Below are 22,461 nucleotides of genomic sequence, written 5' to 3'. Positions count from 1 at the left end.
CACAGAATCACCCCCTGGTGTGATATTTCTGAATGTGTAAAGAATTTCTAACCTTGTGCAAGTATGACAGAACATTGAAAATGGCATAGCCTGAAACAACAAGCCTGAGACATACACTAACTACACGTTTAAGCTGAAGTCTCTTCTTTCAAATCAAACGTGTGTGTACTGAGTCCAAATAAAAAAAACAAATCTACAGACTTATATTGCTATCGAAAGGAAGAAACGTGGGATTTAATCCTGATAACGATTGTTAGGAATGAACATCTGGAAAGTTGGTATTTCCATCATTCGTCTGGACATACTGTTGAAAGGATGTGTTTCTCTCAGATAAAGTCAGTTGTCATCATATGTCCTCATTTTATCACCTTAATGGACGTTCTGATAAACATCAAGAGTTAATGCGTCAGTCACGAAAGATGGATGCCAAGGAAACCTGGATCTACTGGCAATATGGCAGACATCAACGAATGTTTTCCATCGGGATTTAGTGGTTATTACACCCAAGGATGTCTTTCCACACCTGTCAGTGCAGACTTATGCTCTAGGAGAACTGAAATCAATACCGCTAAATGGGTATCACGGAATCGTAGCATTCCCTCAACACTTTTCGCGCTATAATACATACCTCCATCTGAGGGGTTCAGGACCAGGTTGCTATATCCTTTATGTTTTTCACCTTCACTTTTTGTTGCTGTGATTTACTTGACAGACTCATGTCTAATTTTGCGGTACATTTCGGAAGCATAAGGAGAGCATGGAGCATGAAAAGGTCATACAGATCCTCAAGCACAGCTGACAAGTGCCCTTTCCCCCTCTAATTCTCTGTGCTGATGTGAATTCTCAGAACCGGAAAAATACAAAACCCACAGCGTATGATGGAAATGCGCATGACATATTAGCTTAATGCAGGAAACTACACGGTGATCATTCAGCACATTACAGGGTTCGGTACTGATATAGCGTAGTGGTACATTACCCTGGTGGAAACGCATTCGGGGGTGGTTTTAGTCACTAGAAATGATAAAGAGACTGGGGGTCCATTGCAACACTGCCTTTCATCATCCCACACCATTATTTGAAAAACCTCTGTGTCTTACTGTGATTGATGCCCCTGCTGATATTTTCAATAATCCTGGTGGGTACATCCATTTTTGTATCATAGTTCATATGCACACATTCTTTTTCTTTTTTTTTCTTGAAAGGGGTCTATTTTTGACATGTCTGTCTCTGTTTCTCTCCCGTCTCTGTGTTCAGGATTTGGAAGCTGATAGACCATGGAGCGGTTGCTTCTGTGCGTGCTACTTGGAGCAGCCTTGGTGGAGGGCTATAGCTGCCCAGGCCGCTGTATCTGCCAGCACCTCTCTCCCACCCTGACCCTGCTCTGTGCCAAGACAGGCTTGCTCTTCGTGCCCCCCGCCATCGACCGCAAGACGGTGGAGCTGCGTCTCACAGACAACTTCATCACCATCATCCGCAATAAAGACTTTTTGAACATGACCAGCCTGGTCCACCTCACCCTGTCCAGGAACACCATCAGCCAGATCACCCCCCATGCCTTCGGGGGCCTCCGGGCCCTGAGAGCTCTTCACATGGATGGTAACCGCCTCAGTGTCATAAGGAGCGACCACTTCAAAGGCCTGGTCAACCTGCGTCACCTCATACTGGGAAACAACCAGATCCACCATGTGGCCCCCACCTCTTTCGACGAATTTGTGTCCACCATCGAGGATCTGGATCTGTCCAACAACAACCTGAGATCTCTGCCCTGGGAGGCAATCGCCCGGATGACCAACATCAACACCCTCACGCTGGACCACAACCTGATAGACCACATTGGAGCAGGGACCTTTACCCTCCTCACCAAGCTGGTGCGGCTGGACATGACCTCCAACCGGCTGCAGAAGCTGCCTCCGGACAGTCTGTTCCAGCACGCCCAGGTGCTGTCCGACACCCAGGGCTCCAACCCATCCTCCCTGGCCGTAAGCTTCGGAGGGAACCCTCTCCACTGCAACTGTGAGCTGCTGTGGCTGCGGAGACTGACCCGGGAGGACGACCTGGAGACTTGCGCCTCACCAGACAACCTCATGGACAAGTACTTCTGGTCCATACAGGAGGAGGAGTTCATGTGCGAGCCCCCTCTGATTACCAAGCACCTGGCTTCCAAACCCTACGTCATGGAGGGTCAAGGTGTCACCCTCAAGTGTAAAGCTATGGGAGACCCCGACCCTGCCATTCACTGGCGCTCCCCCGACGGCAAGCTGGTCCACAACAACTCGCGTACCATCCTGTATGACAACGGCACCCTGGAGATCCTGATCACCACCCTGAAAGACAGTGGCGCTTTCAACTGCGTGGCCTCCAACGCCGCCGGCATCGCCACGGCCGCCGTGGAGATCAACATGATACCGCTGCCTCTGTTTGTCAACAACACGGGCCACATGCGCGAGGCCGATCCAGGCCTCTCTGACATCACCACTTCCTCCAAGTCTGGCAACGACACCAAGGGTCACGACAAGCACCAGGACAAGAGGGTGGTGGTGGCTGATCTCACTTCATCCACGGCTGTGATCCGGTGGCCGTCGGAGCGCCACATCCCCGGCATAAGGATGTACCAGATCCAGTATAACAGCACTGCAGACGACACCCTGGTGTACAGGTGAGAATCGGTGAAAGGGGGGCAAAAGGGGGGGGGGAGGGGGGTTATTGAGGAGGAAGGTCGGAGGAGAGGGGGAGGAAGAGGAGCGATGGAGGTGCTGGGATGATGGCGGTGGAGAGGAGGAGGTAGTGGAGAGATGGAGGTGCTGGTATGATGGCGGTGGAGAGGAGGAGGTAGAGAGGTGGATGAGGGGGGGTCGGAGGAGAGGGGAGCCATCTGGTAGGCCCATCTGCTATGTGAAGTGACAGTCCATTACAATGGATCCATGGCTCCCACCGCTACATAGGTGCTGTATGATTAAGTAGGCCACAAAATGTAAGAAGATAGAGTAAGAGTTGACTATAAAACTAAATGAATGTTTCCGTCATTTTATATCACTGCTTAATGAAGGACAGACATGAAGGATCCACATATAAAACCAGGAGATTTGATTGTTTGTAGAATCAGCATATGTTGTGGGGGTGTTTAACAACTATTATTTTGTCAGGTGGCAGTCTTGTGTGAGAGTTGTTAGCCCCTTAGACCACAAGTCTCTAATGTTGATCTTCTGGTAGACACTGAGGCTTGATATTGGGCTCTGCTAAAGATACATGTTCATCCGTTAGAGGATTGTGTGAACTTCCCTCACACAGGCAGACTCACCCACATCTATCATTATCAGTACATAAACAGGGATTAATCCTTCTCTGACACATGCTGTTTCATAACATGTAATTAATTATGCATTGTGACTTGTGATGCATGTCTGTGCAATTATTGAGTGTCAACCCTAGTTAGCCATAACACACTAAAAGGTGATGAGATTTGCTTGAGCGCTAATTAAGTTGTTAACCACAGAATAATCCAATGACAGGTTGGGCTGCATAGATGAAGAAAAACCTAGGTTCCTTTATGCAAATGAGCTGATGCCAATACTCACCTTCAGTAAAAAATAAAATAAAAATAACACAAACCAAAAAAACATTCAATGTGATTCAAAGTGCACTGCTATGACATTGAACAAGTGTCTTGTTACGTTTTCTGGGTCATCATTGGTCAAGTCTTGTATTAACTAATGGACTTTGCTATTCTTATCAGATTTCATGACTTTGCTATTCTTATCAGATTCAATGAGTTTCTCCTCTGTATGCTTCACACATCTTGTTTAAGTCTTAACCTAAAAGTGTGGTTTGGACTTTAGGTAATAGATTATTACCTACAAGTGAGGAGCATCAAAGCCTTCCTTCAGGGTTATCACACTTCTAATTATATTACTGTAACACAGATGCCAGCCCCAAAGACAATGGCTTTATCCTTCATGTTCAAAGACGAGTGCTTGCCTTGTAATCTTGCAAATGCCAATGTTGTTTTGACCTTAGAATATTCACACAACATCAAGCTTGCTTTCGCACCATGTGGCATATGGGCATTTCGCCAAAGGCCTGCCTTGTCCTTCCCTGCAGATGTGGTGACACACACATAGTGATGACCCTACTACCTTATTTGTCACCTTGTTATTTAACATTTGCCATCATAGCATACAAACAAGCTGCAGGGGTAATTTCTCACATTCACCTTTTAACATTGTCTATTGTAAGTCATCTGTCAGCAGGCTTGTCTCCTTTACTTGCTTCACAAATATACGTGATATTTCAGGCGTCGCTGCAGTTTATTATAACTGTGACAGTGTTAGATCTTATTTTCTCTCTGCTTTCTCTCTGTCTCTCGCTCTCTGCAGGATGATCCCGTCCACCAGCAAGACCTTCCTGATTAACGACTTGGCCGCGGGGCGGGAATACGACCTGTGTGTGCTGGCGGTGTACGATGACGGCATCACCTCATTAACGGCCACTCGTGTGGTGGGCTGCGTCCAGTTTCACACCGCCAGTGAGGTCAGCCAGTGCCGTTTCATCCACAGCCAGTTCCTGGGAGGCACCATGATCATTATCATCGGTGGGATCATCGTGGCTTCGGTGCTGGTGTTCATCATCATCCTTATGATTCGCTACAAGGCCTACAGCGGTCCCGAGGACGGCAAGACCAAGGTCAGCCTCAGCATGCACTCCCAGACCAACGGCAGCCAGCACAGACTCCAACACTCCACCTCAAAACAGCCTTCTGAGGAGGATCACCGCGATGCCAAGGAGTGCATGGCCCTGGTGCTCCGGGTGGACAGCGAGAAGAGGGAGGACCCTGGGGCTACCACAGCCATCCTGGAGGTGGAGCTGCCTCCGCTGACCAAGGAGAGGATGAAGAGGAGGACCAGCCTGGACACTCAGCAGCGCTCCGGCCCCCCCTCTGAGGACACGCAGACGGACAGCAGCCTGACGGGCTCCACCATGTCCCTGTGTCTGATCGGCCCCAACGCCGGCACCAAGGAAGCCCCCCGGCTGAAGGACAAGAAGGGTGCCCTCGCCAACATGGGGCTTCTCCCTAACGAGCTTGCACGAACTAGGCACAGGTTCTCCTTCGACGGGGGGGATTATTCCATATTTCAGAGCCACAGCTACCCCCGCAGAGCAAGGACGAGGAGGCACAAGTCAACCAACCAGCTCAACATGGAATCCTCGCCACTCGCCAACCGCAGAGTCACTTTCAGCAGCACGGAGTGGATGCTTGAGAGCACGGTCTGAGGGAAACAGTCTGGCCAATCTGGCAGTTACACACACACACACACACACACACACACAGACAGACAGACACGTAAACACATATTGACACCTCAGACATTTGTACGTACACACTACACACTACCGCACACTGACTGTTGGTGAGTTGAAGGAGAACAACAATCTCCTTTCCTCCTGCCTCCCCTCCACGTGCCCCCAGAGCGGGCTGTCGGTCATGTCATTTGTTTATGCAGCAGTGCCTTATTCTAAAATATGTACGAATGGAGGATGCTGCTCACTTCAGTCATAAACCTTCTTTTCTGTCTTTGGTCTCTGCTATTAGGCAGGGGGCTTTCTGTCCCTTTTTTATGACATGCCAAGGGACGTGGCTAAAGGATGTGACTGTTTTCCTTTTATTGTTCAAAAACAACAACACACTGTAAAGTGAACAGCCAGGTATCCTGTATGTTGATCATCCTTTTGGTTATTTCAAAGACATTTGCACAGAAGACACGAGATACAAGGACAAGTATCACACCAGTCTATACAATAAATAAAAAGATACTAGCTATACACATGCCGATTTCAAATGTTAGCATAGAGAGGATGGACCTGCTAGATCTATGGAATCCTCCTTGCTGGTTGGACTGTATGATATTACTAGGTATTGTTCCTGATGTGAGTGTATGATATTAATCGGTATTGTATCTGGCTGGTCTAGATAAAAAGACAACAAAAAATACATATATAAGTATATTAAAACATTGGTGTATGTGTACTAACTATGTAAGTAAGTAAGTCATATGTCATGACATGACTTTTTACAAAGCATTGGCTTGTTGGCCACGGGTTTTTACATTAAAAACTTGTGTCATTGAACTTCTCCCTACTTAGTATGTCGGGGTTTGGACCACTTAGCCTTCACCAGAGGGTATTAAATTTTTTGTGTGGGTTAACTGTACTGCGTGTCTAGTGTCCTTTTCTTACGATCCCATTAATGCCACGATTGGTTCATACTTACTATTTGACATAAAGTCTTTCTGACATTTGGTAAACAAGGATGCTGTGAATCACCCTTGTGAAATATACCACTCTTGTTGAGCAACCGGCACGGCTGAGCGTGTCGAATTTAGAAGCCTGCTCTTCGTACTGCAAGGTGACATCCACTAGGTGGAGACAGTGAGCTTTAACGCCACAGTCAGGCTAAGCATTTGGAATGGCAGGCTTACTAAAATTAAAGATTATCCAAAGGTAGATGTTAGATTTTCAGAAATAAACGACCCCAACGAGACATCATGTACTGAGGAAAGCAAACCACGCATGATGACTACGAATAAGACCACGAAGCCTCAGGTTTAAGGGTAGAAAATGTAATCCAGTTTCTGTCTTACAAAGCGATGTCACATTCTGTATGCCAATACATGCACGCCCGATTTTGGATGCTCAGGCACTTCGCTCAACATTCCCCATATCAAATCCACGGTAAGCACCACAGCTACAAACGCTGGAGGGCCATGATATATCAGGGCTGACAATTTCATGGCCTCAAGTCTGACTTCTCCAAGACATAAGGATTGTGACATGGCTGTTCATCACCACAAGACTATATTGTTTGGATCTGGCTACCAAGCCCCATATTTCACCTAGATTAAAATCACCTAGCAAATTTTACAACCAGACAAAAAGATGAATGAGGTACCTTTGTCTTTATAATTGATTGAGGCGAAAGACAATAAAAATGAAGCAGTTAAAAAATACATTTTATTTACCAGATGTGCAGTTCTAAACTGACATACACTGATTGTTATAAAATACATTAAAAATATAAATACGAAAAATAATACATTAATAAAACCTGCCCTTATTGGTACAGAAAAGTCTGTATAGAATGTCACCATATTTACATGTTTGTGATATGATGGTAAAGTTCAACAGCTCCGTGTGAAAGCATAATCCATAATCCATAATCAATAGAACTCTCTCTCAGAAGAGGTTGATGACGTGGCATGCATCCATCTTTGTGCAGACGTGAGCCCCGGTAGATCCCTATGGGGCCGCTGTGTTTCAGGCCTCTGTGAGGTATTGCTGTAAACAAAGCCCCCATGGGATGGCCAACACAGGACTGGACAAAGCAGAACAAAGTACAAGACAGAACAGTGCTGTGAAAGGGATAATGACACTCCGTGGTTTTCTCCAGTCAGAGCCTGGGCTGGTTGAAAGCTCAGCTACAGAACATGAGGGAGAGCATGTTCAACAGAAGGGGGTATTTGGGACCAGGTGTAACCTTGAGAAGGATAGAAAACAGGAACCGGGCATTATCATAAGGGTAATCTGGACTCTGATGTAGTCTTCTTTTACCGATGCTGTGCCACAGCTGATTCACCCAGAAACAGAGGGAGATGAGAGGAGCCGGACGAGGGCGCTTCTCAGAGCAGGCAGGTGCCAGAAAACCGGATCATTCATCAGAACTCCCCTCTGATCTCTCCTCGTTTGGAGCTTTCCAGTTTTTTCTTCTCTTCTTGTGCGTCTCCAGTCCTGGTTGAGGGCCCCTGTCAGAGTTCCTCTGACGTTTGCCATGGATCTGAGTCCTCCCCCTTCCCTCTCCCTCTCCATCACTGTCCTCTGAGCTGCTCTCCTCCTCTCTCCCTCTGCTCCTCTCCCTCCTGGGTTTGCTCTTACTACTTTTCCTCTTCTGCTTTTTTGTCTCGTCGGCGCTTCCCTCGTCCCTGGACTCGTTCCCCGACGCGTCCGCACTCTTCCGCTTCCCATCTCTCCTCTTCTTCTTCTTCTTCTTCTTCTTTTTCTTCGAGGATTTCTTGGAGCTTTTCGACCTGTCTGTCTCCGAGGTCAACTTGGACTTTTTCTTTTTCCGATGCTTATTATTCTTGTCACCTGCACCACCTTCTCTGAGAAGACGAAGCAAAACGTCAGAAAGTGAACAACCAGACGTGTACGCATCAAAAACACATGACTGTCTTATGATGGCATTCAACCTGTCATGATAATGAAAATGTTCCCAGTGACGTATTAAAGGAACGATACGGACAAAGCACATAACAGAGTAAAGTTTGAACTGATCAAACAGCATCTTAATAGCTCCTCTGCATGGTAACTAGTGATACAATGTTATTCAAAACGAAAATATTAATTCCTGGGGTGTGTGTGGTGTGTTTTTGTGAGGACGGACTAGGTTCTAGGGTCACAGCCTGTGTGAATTCCGATAGTGGATTTAAAAACACCCCCCCTATAGTGTTATCATGTTGTCTGTGAAACGTCTTCAATAACAGGCTTGGTCCTGTGGATTACCCTTCTATCCGGAACTCCTCTGGGTACAACTCCTTGAAACCACTGTGTCCCCATCTAGGATGAGAACACCACATCCATTATTAATATTCTCATTAATTTCAGGGACAATGCACACCAATCAACAGCAAAACTGTAAGTGAGCCAGAGTTAGCCAGAGAGGCTAATTTTCATCTGCTGTCCCCGGACCAATGATATTCTCCGTCAGCACCTGCACACCTACTTTGATGAGCATCACTCTCCACCCACTGCTTCTCCTTTAAATCGAGCTCTAGGGACTAGACTAGACCTACCTGTCAGGATCCTTGGCTTCAAACTCGTAGAGTTTGCGCGTCCAGTAGCGAGCCTCGCGCTCGTTTTGGCCTGAGCTACGTTCCTGGCTCCCAGAACGAGCTCTGGATTCACTCCCAATACGATCACAATGCATGTGGCCCCTGAAATACAAGACAACTTTCAAACAAAACTTATTCGGAAGTACTTGAAATAAAGTTATGAAATATGGGTTAGGGTTGTTCATCAGTAGGGTTGTTGCTCATCAGTATAGATAGATGAACACGTTTTCAAGTTAAGTTTATTTGCAATTTGTAACAGGTAACAGTCCATTGGAATTATTTTGTCCTGCTCCTCTTGACAATCCAAGCGACCCATCAACCCATGATAAATAGAATGGGGGAAAATAATTCAGGGGGAGCGTGACAGGGGTGAGGGGTGGTGGGATTTTGGTAGGGGAGGGTCTGGTAGGGGAGCAGAATGAAGATGATCTGAACATCCTAGGGAAAAATCAGTGACAAACCTGTTTCCATCCATGACTGGCATCTGTTTGTGGCATGATGTCTTCTCCATGTCCCTCATCTTCCACATCTCTGACTCCTCCTGGATCTGAAAAACAACAATAACTGACACAACGGCGCTTGCAACACCGACTCATGTGGCTGTGGGAAATATAAAACATACCTTATTGTGGGCATCGGTATGACGGATTACATTACGGAGTAGAACCTTCCCCATCGGTTCTCGGGCCATGATGACACCTTCAGAGAGAACATTAAGTGTCCTAATGCGTGCAGCAGTACTCTAACATTTAGTTAGTTAGCTACAAAGTATCTAGCTTCGTTAAGGTTAAGCTTAAGCCAAGGGAGCAATGGAAAGAATGCGAAGCTAAGTAAGCCAATGTGTTTGTCAACCATAGTGTATGGAAAATAAGAAGCTCTGTGTAAAAGTCGCTTGTTTTATACAAATGATATTAGAGTGTGTCTAATGGTTAAAATAACCTTACCTTTAATTAGGTGGGTGGTATTGGCGACCAAAAAACTGTAACAGCAAATTTGAAATTAGCTAGCAACTGGCTAACTGCTAGAACACAGTCGACTTCCGTTCTGGAACGATGTGCGGAAGAGGATATCCCGCATATGATTAATGACGTAAGAGACATTTGCTTGGTCAATAAATCTGTCAGTCATACTGAGTATCAACAAGACATTAAACCAGTGCCTTTTCATGGCTCTGCATTACACAATTTTGAAGAACATAAAGGCTAACATACAGAAATTATATCACGTATTTTTCATCACTAACAAATGGTGTTTCTTACACCGGCATATGTATGACGGATTGATGGAATTTATAATGGATATGGGTAAAGTGCTTTAATGGCAATAACAAAGATTGACTGAGGCATATGGCGAAGTGTCCTAGAAAATATCTTAAATAAAATGTCAAAAAATGTATGCTTCTTTTTTTGTTTTTAGTAAGCTAAAGGCAGCATTGAACCCCATACAAAAAAATCTTTCAGCTACAAGAATGAAAAAAAGGGCACAAAAATGGGAAGATGTAAACTGTTGAGAAACCGATTATGTTTATTTCCTGAAAAGCTGCCTTATAGATATATGATACTGCATTTTTAACTCCTCTTCTCTTGTACAAAAGAGTAAACACGCATCATTAGAATTCCTTGTCACAGTGAGTCTTTTGTTTAAAGTGCTTGTCATGCAATCCAAGAGAACTCATAGTTCCACATAACTTTGTCCAAGCTGTTGTGTTGTGTGGTAAATGTATACATAAAATCCCAACAACTGAAACTTTTATATAAACATATAACATAAACACACTGTATCATAAAATATTGTGATACTAAAATTATATACAAATTTTCTACCAGAAAAGCTTTATAAAGCTATCAATACATCCTCTGGTAGTTTTCCATAGATTTTGTGAATGTATATCATTACCCACTCTCACATGCTTCCACTTCTTCTGTGGCACCATGCAAACCTGTAATTTTCTGTCAAACTAAAATAGCTATGTCAGTCTGTGGGAAACTAAATACTGAATAAATAGAATACTTCAATCCAGCTTCTTATCCCAATAATACAGCCCAGTATAGGAGATATGCATCGTTGCAGCTACAGTACACAGACCCCCTCCTCGGTCTGGCGAGAGGGGAGACTAAAGAAGGGGGAGGTAGAAAGAAGATCGTGGGAGGGGGAGGGTAGGCACACACACACACACTCAGACAGAGTCTAATATCTTCACTCACTGAAGGAACAATCAAGTAAAAATCCTATTTGGCTGAGCAGGAGAAAGAGAGAGGGGGGGAAGGAGGGGGAGAAACAGAGAACACAAGACTGGGAGGGAGAGAAAAGATATGCGTGGTATCTGCATCAGTTCTTCTCTAGAAGGAACAAAAACATTGTGTTCGTGAATGGGAGCTGGTGAGCTCAGCCACAGGGGGAGTGTGCTGTGAAAAACCAGGCAGTATTCAGCCGCTGGTCAGAGACTGAACACCAATCCTCTGTCTCCTGCCATCGACTGGGATTGATTCTGGATTTCCATTGGGCTGCTCCATGGAGTGATTTAGGAAGAGGAGTCCAGGTCTATGGATGAGGATTTGAGCAATTTTCTGTAGGGAAATGTTGGTTGAGAGGATTTGAACACGCTGCCTCTGATTGAACACATTGTGCAACGTGGAGACTGTGCTGGGAAGTGTTGGCAGTGCTGCTGCACCCTGTGTTGCTAGGGCTGCTTGGTGATATGTTTCTGACGGAGAGTCAGGGCATCACCCAGATGCAGGGCACCGGCTGTGTGGGAGGTTAAAAGTGCAGCCAACAGCATGGGAGCCAAACAGATGAAATGGTAAGACATGGATTTACAACACACACTCAATCATTTTGTAAACACTTCTGTGTCCATCTGTCTTAGAAATGTGGTGGTCAATAATGTATCCCAGAGCATGTATGATGCCAGTTATGTGATATCTGCAATATCCTCCAATAGGCTACTCAGACAAGCTGTTACAGTAGATACTATATTATTAGACAAAGCTTGTGTTCTATGAATTAGCACAGTTGACTTTGTCTGGATTTTTACCAATGCTTACAGCTACAAATGGCAGTAGCTTAATGTGAGAGTGGTTGATAGTCATCAGAGCAATGTATTTTGTCTGTGAATATCTCTGTAGGTGTGGGTGTGTCCCTGCCATTTAGATAGAGGGGCATCCTAGCATCTCTGTGGCTATCTACTGAGGATGCTTGCAATCGCCTAGCAACGATGAACTACGGTATTTAGCGATGTCGTGATCATTTGCAGATCAGATAGCGCTGCAGATTGACATGGATCACCGTGATAAACATGCAATTGTATAATCACGTGCCATTTTAGTGTCAACATGCATAGGCTACGTATAGTGTTATGGTTCTGAATAATGTTCCCGTTCTGCCAAAACTGAGTGCACTTTATTCAAAACGATTCAAAACCATGATATTATAAATCCAACGATCCATATTCAGTTCCGGTGAACATACAAGTCATTATTTTACTGCATGAAACATGCAAATTGCAGATGAAATGTGTTGGAATTAAGTTTATCTCCTGCTAATCTAGTAATCTTGTGCCCATCTCCACTGTGGTTTATCCCCCTACTCTCATATGTTGTTTGTGATCAAAACATGCCAGCATGCTGCAGAAAGCCTGAGCAAAAGCAAAAACAATTTAAATTTCAGAACTGTTTAAATAAGGACACCCTGGGAATAAGTTAGCAGAAGGGCGTTCTTATGACATACTGTGACTGCCTGAAGTTGTGATGACTAAATTACATTAAATCAGTGTTTGTTTTATAATCACAGTAGATGAGATAGTAACAGAATTCTCTGTTCATAATCTCATTTACTGTCTCTGTTCCTATAAAACAAAATTAACTACTACAGTACTACAATAGACAGGTTATACAACTATCTTTTACCTCACCCATTATCATACCAGAACATTATCCACTCAAGCATGTCTAAAAGGTACCTTACTCACACAGTTTTTCCAGTTGGTTGATATTTTCCTGTCGAGACAAAGAAAGACAAGAGAGTGGTATCCCATCTCTGTGGTTCACAGTAATTGTAATGAAGGGATCAAGTTAAGGCAGCACCCAGGGCTTCTCTTCTATAACAACCAACCAGCAAGGTATTACTGACACAAAAGAACAAACTATGCCAGGACAGGTATTGAGTTGCCTCCCGTCTTGTATTCGGTTATGTAATGCTATGAAGATGTGTCCCCAACAGTAAATCAGTCATTAATCTAGGCTAAAACGTCAATCTCTTTACTTAAGTCAACATTATTTATCAAAACAAATACAGCCAACTAGCCATCTGCTTTGCTTTTCTTCATGAGACGTTCTTCAGCACAGAAGACTCCTACCATTCATTTTGGACGCCTTAGGGACTGAGTTAGACTAGTGCAGGGTTGTATGGCTTTGTTCTGGCATATTATTTAACAACACAGAAGCATGGCTGTTTTCACAACGATACAAAGGAGAGGGAGGAATTCCCCCTTAGAGAACCATGTGTAACGCTGTAGGTCACAGGTCACATATGTCTGGCTCTGATTTCCACAGACACATGCAAGTGCTGGGAAGGAACTCCACACACACAAATATCGGAATACACAGACTCAGCTGAATCTGCAGGAGAAAAGACCATTCACAGACTATGAAAACAGTCTGTTCTTAAATAATACTCTCAAGAGAGCCAAAATATCTTGAGAATGTCTTGATAGAAAAATCGAATAGAATGTTGGATAATTTCCTGCCTCTTTCTTCATAGTGTATCTTACTTGTTACTAGATCTCTAAGTATTTTCCAGAATATGTTTTGCTTATGTTGTCAATCCAAATGAATGATATTGCCGTTGCCATTGGCCTTAAAATCCAAATATTATTTAGTCCAGATGGGGTCGGTGTGTCTTACACTGCATACAGAACAGATGAAGAATTTTTACAGAGGAACCATTCATGTACATTTGACTTTGTCCATTCATGACCAGAGCAGCAGATTTAGTTGTGTCTGTGATTACCCACCTTCTGTTCCAGCCTCAGCTCTGCCAGCCCTGCACACTCCCCTAAGGAAGAGTATATCATCGCTCATTCCTCAGACACCCCTAAAGAAGCATTTATCAACACTCAGCCTGAAGACCACAAGGAGCCTGGAGACGACAAATCAGAGTTGACAGAGAGGAAAGCTGATACCGGTTGGTTGGCGGCACATGTATTCTGTTGTAGATAGAGTTTTTTTCCCTCATTTTCATGTACTGCATCTCTGCCATCTGCCATTGTGCCCGGTGTCTGTGTGTTGTGTCTCTCCAGGGGAGGTGTCACTCTGTGGCCTGTGCCCAGCCCCAGGGCATGATGGGAGCGAGGAAGAGAGATCCTGGGAGGAGCAGCTAGATGCCCACCAGGAACAGTTGGAGAAGGAGATGCAGGAAGCCAGGAGGATGGTGTTCCGCCTGCAGGTACTGCTACACAAACACACCAATATGGATATATAGGATTTATACTGTATGTGGTATAATATACAGAGAACAAGAATGCACAAACTCGTGAGCAACTACATTCAATGTAACAGTCAGTGGTAGAGTCAGTTGTTGGCAGATTAAGCTAAACCAAGAATACAATGAGATTGTGATTAATCTTGGTATTAAGGAGCTAATAGCCTACTAGTATCAAGGACTTTTAAAATCTATTACAGGCAAAGCCAGATTTGCAAGACAGCTATAGAATTATGAGACTATTTTTGATGTGTCGTTTTAAATGATCAGGTTTTTTGATCCACTACATTGGATGGTGTTTATTGTGACCATTTGGTATCCATACTATTTTGTACATATGGCTCAGAGATTATGTGGTAGGGATTCCAGGGTAGTGAAGGGATTCTGTACAGGAGTTAGTTCCAGGAAGTGATTAACTTAATCACCCTGTCCATGCCCACTCTTCAACAATTGATAATGAACACATATGGTCCACAACAGCTTCGAGTCTAATGTCCACTTCATGTTTGCAGCCTTTGATGAAGGTTTAGGTAAGGGTGTGTCTGTATCTTTTCAATAGGGTTTCCTTATTGATTCACTCTGTCTTTCTGTTTGTCGACATGAGTATGTTTAAAGGGCTGGCAGTGTGTTGCACTTATCAGGGATCTCTCTCATCTTTGCGTGGTATGAAATGTACTTTATCATCAGGGGTCTGATCTATGTGTGTGTGTGTGTGTGCGTGTCTGTGTGGGCTTGTTTGTCTCCAGACTTTGCTGCTGCATGGCTCTCTCCCTGAGGAAGACCAGGACGGTTCTGTGAGCTTCGGAGACAGCCGGACTAACACGGAACAGCAGCTGGTACACCTACCCGGCCTCTCTCCATTCACCCTACATCGCAAAACATCTTGTTTGCCATTCTCTGTGATGCATCGGTGTCAGACCTTGTCAAGCCTTAACGTTTTCACTGTCATTACTGCCAGGGACACATTCAGAAGAGCATAAATGAATCTATCTTATCTGCTTAGCCTGCTGTCGTGCTGGCTCACTGCCTCCTTATAAGCCCTGACATCTCTCTTTTCTCTCATTATGCTGCTCATATCCCCTCTTGTCGAAGGTTTTAATACGCAGTCGTCTGGACCAAAGCATGGAGGAGGCCCTTGATCTCAAGGTACAGTCAGGATGTTCAATAATTGTACTGTATGTGGATGAGCTGCTAGATAGTATGAGCCTGATGGAAATCTACTGTAGAGTACACTAACTGGATCATCTTTGTCTGTCTGTCTGTCTCTCTACAGAGGGAGCTTCTGAGGCACAAGCAGGAAGCACGCCACCTCCAGGCCATTAAAGTAAGCCCTGACAAACGAGCCTCCTATCTTTGTGATTTCTAAGGATTTCAGCACCTATTGAGTTCTAGTCAGGTCTGAACAAAAAGGACAACCTCTTCCAGCTTTCAACGGGGGGCCTTTCTTTGAGTGAGTCTTCCCCAGAGAACAGGCTCTTTTCGAAGCGTTCAAATCTTCTAGCTGCTGTGAAGGAGTACAGTACAGGACAGGATGTGTCTGCTGGAGTGCAAGGCAACAGCGGTGGTGCTTGGTGTGTGCTGGGCGTCCATTCAGCCTGGGTGTGTTCGATGTCCCCCCCCTTCATCAGGATGCTATGCAGCAGCGGATGGCAGTGCAGGAGGACTCTGTTCTGCAGCTGAAACAGGAGCTACTGAGGTGCAGCATGGCCCGAGAACAACTGGAGGGAGAGAACGTGAGTTACAGCTGTCACTGTGGACTGGTACTGTAGACTGGAGGAGACCTTCACTGCAGTCTGTTTGTAGACGTTTATAGTACACGGTTAAAGTAGACTGTTAGACTGTTATTGTAGACTGTTACTAGAGATTATTACTGTAGACTGTTACTCTATACTAGATGGTTTCGATAGAAGGTTAGACTGTTACTGTTAATGTCGACTGTCACATTAGACTTCCTATATACAAGGTAAATGTTTGCCTTGCGACCGAAAGATGACATGCAGCTCTTTCCCATCTCTCATTAGAAATACATGTATGTGTTAATATTTGCAGGAAGAGTTAAAACGAAAGCTGAGTGATCGAAACAGGCTACTCAGTGAATACGAGGTAAACCACAGGAAGTTATGTTCAGGCTCATTCAGACATGCCGTATGTACAGGCTCATATGTTCAGGCTCATTCATACATGCAGCGTTCTTCACCACAGTGCTTATCGTGATTCGTCTATTTAATCAGCAGCAGATTGGGAAGAAGGAGCGATTACTACCGCATCAGAAGCAGGAAGAGGTTCAGCACAACACGAATGAAAACAGCCACAGAAGGGTAAGAAGCAGATACTGCCACCATGGCACAATACATACACCTACATTTCAATATATATGCTAATGGTGTTGTTTTAGCATGGAAATAACTGTATGTATGCAAGCTGAGATGGTATTTGTTCTTGTGGTGTTGCAGTCCTCCAGGAGTGAGAACCATGGATACAGTCACTCAGTTGGACCTTCCCCTCCCTCAACCTTTCAGCATGGAGAGGTAAGCCCAGGAGACGAACAGGAAGATTGAGTGCTGTACTTATGGTAATCACCGCCCTGTTGAATTTAAGTGAAATCTAAAATAAAGGGTTATTCAGACTTGTTCTCCATGTCAACTACAGAGAGGAAACTTGAGATGTCAGCTGAAGTGAATTGTGTTTGGACAGGCTACGGCCATACTGTGCATGTCTGTTACACTTAATGGAGACTTAATGGAGCCCATGACCGTAATATGATCAACAACTGCCAGCAACAGCTATTCATGCAGTGTGTGTTTGTGTGTATGTGTCCTGTCCTGTGTGTGTTACCAGGGTGATGAGCTGCAGCTAGTGAGGGAGGCCCTGCGCAGTTTGAGGGACAGCTTCTCCGGGCATGACCCTCAGCATCACACCCTGGACACACTGGAGCAGGGCGTGGCCAGTCTCATGGACCGTCTACACACCCTGGACCCACACCGCAGACAGGACCGAGAGGTCCTACACGTACACACACACCTGAACCATCACATGATAATAATACAATGAAAATGTGATATAAGGTTTTGTAAATGTGGTGTTTTTTGCCTACTGTGAATGACTTGGTTTTCATTCAAGCCTGCTCAGTCTTAAGTATTTGTTCTCCTACAGGGCAAGTTCAAATCCCCAGGACGGCGGGCCAACCACACAGACAGAGATTCCTGGCCGCCCAGCTCCAGTAAGAAGCAGACTGCTCGCTAGTCATCTTAATTTTGCCATTCTTTCTATACAGCTAATTGTCTTATTAAGCGAAATCATTTAATAGTGTATCTCATTAACATGGAAATTTATGAGGGGGCATGGTCGGCTTTGATGTGGAGCCTGTTTGGGATTTGTCTTTCTGTGTGTCCAGAAATAGCTCACTCTCACAGTAGCCCTGGGCTGGACTCCTCAGTGTTTACTAAAGTGCTCTACTTCACTGACCGTTCCCTCACACCTTTCCTGGTCAACATCCCCAAAAGGTAGGACCCCAGATGCCCTTTTTAAATCCACATGTACATCCATATACATTTAGACGTGTGTCTTTGCATGCTGTCTACTGATAGGTTAAACGCATGTTGTTAATTACCTGCGTTGATCAGTGGGTGCGAACTGTGTCCTGGCAGTGGGCTGGTTTTCTATCCACACAGGTTAGAGTGAAGGAACGGATTTATATAGTTGAGAATGTGCATGTGTGTGGATATCGCCATCTGAAATACTGTGCGGTGCCGACAGGCTAGGAGAGGTGACATTGAGGGACTTCAAGGCAGCGGTGGACCGCCAGGGCAGCTTCAGATACCACTTCAAAGCCCTTGACCCAGAGTTTGGAACTGTGAAAGAGGAGGTAGGCTTTGAATGCCGCACAGCAAATTACATTCTTGACTTGTGAAGTGAAGGGAGCCCTATAAATTGGAAAGGACTGAATAACCAAAGGAGAATAAACTCTTAGAAAGTTTAATGGTCTGTAATTGAACGATTTCAGCCACGGATGGTAGAATCAGGATTCACTGCAGAGCTCATTGGTATTCAGTGTCTATCAGGGTGTTGGTGAATTTAACTTTGAAGTCTCAGACTGTCTGACTAGTTTGGTGCTTTTGCTTGGGGGGGTTGTGTGTCAGGTGTTCCAGGATGGGGCAGTGGTGCCTGGCTGGGAGGGGAAGATAGTAGCCTGGGTGGAGGAGGACCATGGAGAGAGACGGTAGAGAGCCCCTGGAGACAAGCTCGACGATGACCACTGGACCACAATGCCATGAAACCCTCTCAGTATTCAGCAGCTCGTCTAAGGTGTCAAACACTTCCTTCATACATCGGGACCAATCTATTCATGACAGTTTTGAAATCCAACCATACTTTCCAAAATGGCTCTTTCCTATGGATTATGAACGTTTTACACACGAGTTGTAGACTGCCAAACATAAATGGAGTTGTTCAGAGACAATTTTGATGTTTTAATAAACATGAAGTACTGCATGACTACCGAATTTGTGTCAGTTTATCCCCATGCATGCTATAAACTGACTACAGTCCCAAAACACAGAGAAAACCTGACTGTCATAGATATGGTAACGTGGAGTCAATCAAAGTTCAAAGGCGCAGCTTGGGAGGATGCGTGACAGAGTGTTTTGAGCCGTGTAGGACTCCTAACAGGGACTCCATTTCTTTTGGTCCACTTCCTGTGAGGGATCTAAAGTAACTGTGTTACTCGTCACCGCCAGCTCCACTATTCTATTTTCCCAGTCACAGCGGGGGGATAGCTCCCCACCTGGTGGGGCCTGTCTGGGAGGGTGATGGCTGGGCAGACAGTGGCTGATTAAATGTTTGTATATGGAGGGCGTAATGTATTCAGAGCACAGTCGCTTTCAGAGTCAGTGTCCTCGTCTTCTTGTTGAATGTGGCGGAGGCACCGTCCTCGTGCACGGCCTCAGGGAGCTCCAGGTGTAGATAATACACATCCTCCACCTCCAAAACAACATCATCCTACAGGGCAATAACCACAGTGCCACGCACTATTAGACACAGCCGTTAAGACCTTATACTCCATAGAGAGTGAAAGGGACTGAAACATGATAGATTAGACCAGTGGTTCTTAACCCTGTCCTCAGGGAACCCCTGTCCTACATGTTTTAGATGTTTCCCTGCTCCAACACACCTGATTAAAATAAATGGGTCGTTATCTAGGACTGTAGAAGCCTGGTAACGAACATGCATTTGAATCAGGTGTGTTGGAGCCAAGAAACATCTAAAACATGCAAGGGGGTTCCCTGAGGACAGGGTTAAGAACCACTGGATTAGACCAAGCTAGTTACACTAAAATAGCTCTAATATTTAATCGATGTGTTCTATCTATGTGTGTTTGGGGGCCGACAGACCTGGGAGATGTTAAGCTGGCACTCTGCCATGGAGCGGACCTGTGGCAGCTCCACGCTGAGCTCCACCCTTCGAGAAATGCCCTGGGGGTCAGAGGTCACGCTGAGGTGGTACTTGGGCTCCTGAGGCTGGGCTGCCTCAGAGCTGGAGATCACCTGGATGAAGTTCTTCTTCTGCTTCTGGTCTGCAGGCTCTGAGGTGAGCTGGACAGGCGAGCTCGCCTCACCCTCGCCAACACGCAAAGAGGAGATCTGCTGAAGGAGGGAGGCGGGGCTCTGCAATGCTGTGACAGAGAAAAGGAACAGTTTGAGTTTCTCCAAAAAACAACAACTGATGGATACTACTATAATAGCAAACCAAAACGGACACAAAAGCTAGACAGACTGGTAGCAAACAGCGACAAAAAAGTTGATTCAGAGAGCTGCCTCGTCCCTACTAGCGTGTGGCTGTGAGGGGACGGTGGGTGAGGAGCACTGCTGTGGCGAGGCAAGGCGACGTCGCATGTCCTCCAGCTTGCCCTTCAGCCTGCTGCTAGCCACGGTGTGGTGCTGGGCCAGACGCAGGCCATGCTGCTGCTGGGTGAAGCTCAGGGCCAGCAGGTGGATCTGGTCCCTCTCTCTCCTGTCCTTCTGAGTGGCCTGGAGCACCACAGGGCTGAACGCCACGTCCACAACGCTATACTCCTCTACAGCCAGAGAAAACAACACCACAGCAGTGTGTGAGATGCTGTCCAATCCGAGCCCTTCCGTTAAGTGGAAGCCCCATGGGCAACCCTTCTTATGGTAATAAAAATGGTGGGTCTGAAGGGTTCTTGACAGTAATTAACTGGCCCAACCGATTTTTCCTCTGCACCTGGTTTTAATTGAGTTTGATTAGGCCTAATTTGAGAGCAACAACACAACAGCAGCTCAGAGGTACTATCTGTACCTCCATTGTCAGAGTGTATCTCCAGGCATCCTCCGCACACGGGCACCGGCCTGCTGTGGTCTTCCAGAGGGGCAGCTGGGACGCGTTTCCACCCACACACGTTTACATACAGCAAACCTCTCTTCGGCTCCTGATATTAGGAAAACAATATAAGTCTGTTAGGCCTTCACACATCCACATTAGGATCTAAGAACTCACCCAATCAATGCCCAAAGAAAAACAGTGTAATGATACCGGACAAGACACCATACTGACCACAAAACACCATTTGTACAATAAACTGGTTTTTTTAAGTTAAAAGGCCAAATTGACAACAAATGTTGACACTAGATCTAGCCTAGTCTAGTAGACTTCATTAGTGTCTTTCCAGACAGCCTACCAGTATTTCAGTGCGCAGGCAGGAATCAGGTTCGGGTGGAGAGTAGAAATCTGCGCCATCCTTCATCTGGCGCCGAACGAACATCTGGTAACTCTGCGGGTCATTCTGTGACATGTCATCTAACAAGGACCAGAACTGGTTGACCTGTTGCAGCACGTCTTTGGAAAACCCTTGGGATGACATTCTGAAGAAGAATAACGTTTTTTGTTGTTCAGTGTAGTAGGAACTGTAGCCAAGTGAAGTAGACAAAATTGCCTTTTTGCTGACTATCCAGCACCTAGTACTACTAGCTACTAGTACTGTACTGTTGCTAGCTCTAGCTATCCTAGCTAGCACTAGCCTAACGCTGTCAGCATATTGACTGCGGTGCAATGTATACTGTAGCTAACTAGCTAGTGTAGTTACAACTTCATACACCTCAGTAGCTCTACATGGGCTTCCTTTTTCAATTATTGCAAAAACAACAGCCCACGATCCACAGAAAATCCCTCTGATCCCTGAGAAAATTAGCTAACTTTTGTTGTAGGTTCCCTGTTAGTAACTGGCTGTTACTATAGAAACAACATGTGGAGGAGCGCAAAATCGCCACCTACTGGAAGAAAGGGGGCTTGCACGAGACCAAGCCGTTCATTCTATGGGAATGAAGAAATACAAAGACGCTATTGATAATAATCATTTATTTTCATTACATGACAAATATATGGTATGAATATATTACAATTTAAATGTTTCGTGACAAACATGTATAGTAAAAAAGATTGCTGTATACTTGTGCATACTATTGCCATTATATGCAGGTAACATGACAGTTTGAAACAGGATAAAAATGGTCAGAGCCTATGTTTCTGAGTCTTCCTGGTTTAAATCTTTTCTCCATTTTTATAATCTTCTCACTCAGTAACTCTGAAAGAAAGGAAACATGGTTTCAGTGATACAATGCAAAGTATGAGTCAAGAGAACAGTCTATCTGGACCTGACATCTGGTGTCATAAATCCACTCCTAAGTAGTCTTTAATACAAAATATATTTCACTCTTGTTTTCATGTTCTGCTCACTGTACCTCAATCATGTCATAGATCCACCCTAGGAACTCAGATACTTTGGTGTAGACGCCTGGGTGGTTGGGCTCAGCACACCCCATCCCCCAGCTGACCACCCCCAGTAGCCTCCACACGCTATCTTCCTGACACACCAGAGGACCCCCGCTGTCCCCCTGGGAGGAAGAAGATGACAGAGGGGGCGGCATGTTACTTCTCACTGCTAGCCTAATTGGTATGGAGCTAGCTGGCACATTTTCATATCTCTGGTTCTGTGTGTCACACTTTTCTTTCGCTCTCCTAATCTCTCTCTCTCTCTCTTTTGGGCCCTTCACTCTGAGCTGACCTGACATGCATCCACCTTTCCCTC

At 45.3% G+C, this 22,461-nt stretch overlaps 4 protein-coding genes across 5 annotated transcripts; 2 read left to right on the top strand and 2 right to left on the bottom strand.

Annotated features, from left to right (window-relative positions):
• The first annotated feature begins 1,277 nt into the window (after window positions 1–1,277).
• lrfn1 (leucine rich repeat and fibronectin type III domain containing 1) lies at window positions 1,278–5,329 on the top strand. Its single transcript, XM_067246199.1, has 2 exons — window positions 1,278–2,659; window positions 4,377–5,329. Exons 1-2 carry the CDS (start codon window positions 1,278–1,280, stop codon window positions 5,269–5,271), a joined length of 2,277 nt encoding a protein of 758 aa, XP_067102300.1. The 3' UTR covers window positions 5,272–5,329.
• Window positions 5,330–7,020: 1,691 nt separating this feature from the next.
• nkapd1 (NKAP domain containing 1) lies at window positions 7,021–9,917 on the bottom strand. The gene is made up of 6 exons (XM_067246460.1): window positions 9,827–9,917; window positions 9,505–9,581; window positions 9,344–9,429; window positions 8,844–8,984; window positions 8,554–8,607; window positions 7,021–8,153 (listed from the first exon to the last, which is right to left on the bottom strand). The coding sequence occupies exons 2-6, from the start codon at window positions 9,571–9,573 to the stop codon at window positions 7,703–7,705; spliced, it is 801 nt and encodes a 266-aa protein (XP_067102561.1). The 5' UTR covers window positions 9,574–9,581; window positions 9,827–9,917; the 3' UTR covers window positions 7,021–7,702.
• Window positions 9,918–11,213: 1,296 nt separating this feature from the next.
• dixdc1a (DIX domain containing 1a) lies at window positions 11,214–18,634 on the top strand. 2 transcript variants are annotated; one of them, XM_067246043.1, is made up of 15 exons: window positions 11,214–11,682; window positions 13,906–14,063; window positions 14,179–14,324; window positions 15,107–15,196; window positions 15,453–15,506; window positions 15,634–15,684; window positions 15,989–16,093; window positions 16,410–16,463; window positions 16,595–16,678; window positions 16,814–16,888; window positions 17,199–17,360; window positions 17,514–17,580; window positions 17,755–17,863; window positions 18,117–18,225; window positions 18,500–18,634. In XM_067246043.1, exons 1-15 carry the CDS (start codon window positions 11,660–11,662, stop codon window positions 18,581–18,583), a joined length of 1,371 nt encoding a protein of 456 aa, XP_067102144.1. In that variant the 5' UTR covers window positions 11,214–11,659; the 3' UTR covers window positions 18,584–18,634. The 2 variants fall into 2 exon arrangements, with proteins under 2 accessions (XP_067102144.1, XP_067102143.1); XM_067246042.1 differs by having other exon boundaries at window positions 16,592–16,678.
• Window positions 18,320–21,521, bottom strand: pih1d2 (PIH1 domain containing 2). The gene is made up of 5 exons (XM_067246975.1): window positions 21,055–21,521; window positions 20,676–20,805; window positions 20,185–20,433; window positions 19,751–20,031; window positions 18,320–19,358 (listed from the first exon to the last, which is right to left on the bottom strand). The coding sequence occupies exons 1-5, from the start codon at window positions 21,235–21,237 to the stop codon at window positions 19,224–19,226; spliced, it is 978 nt and encodes a 325-aa protein (XP_067103076.1). The 5' UTR covers window positions 21,238–21,521; the 3' UTR covers window positions 18,320–19,223.
• Between the last annotated feature and the right edge of the window lie 940 nt (window positions 21,522–22,461).

This window comes from Osmerus mordax, chromosome 11 (assembly GCF_038355195.1).
Source record: "Osmerus mordax isolate fOsmMor3 chromosome 11, fOsmMor3.pri, whole genome shotgun sequence".
Taxonomy (NCBI): domain Eukaryota; kingdom Metazoa; phylum Chordata; class Actinopteri; order Osmeriformes; family Osmeridae; genus Osmerus; species Osmerus mordax.
This window is presented reverse-complemented; position numbering and strand designations above follow the sequence as displayed.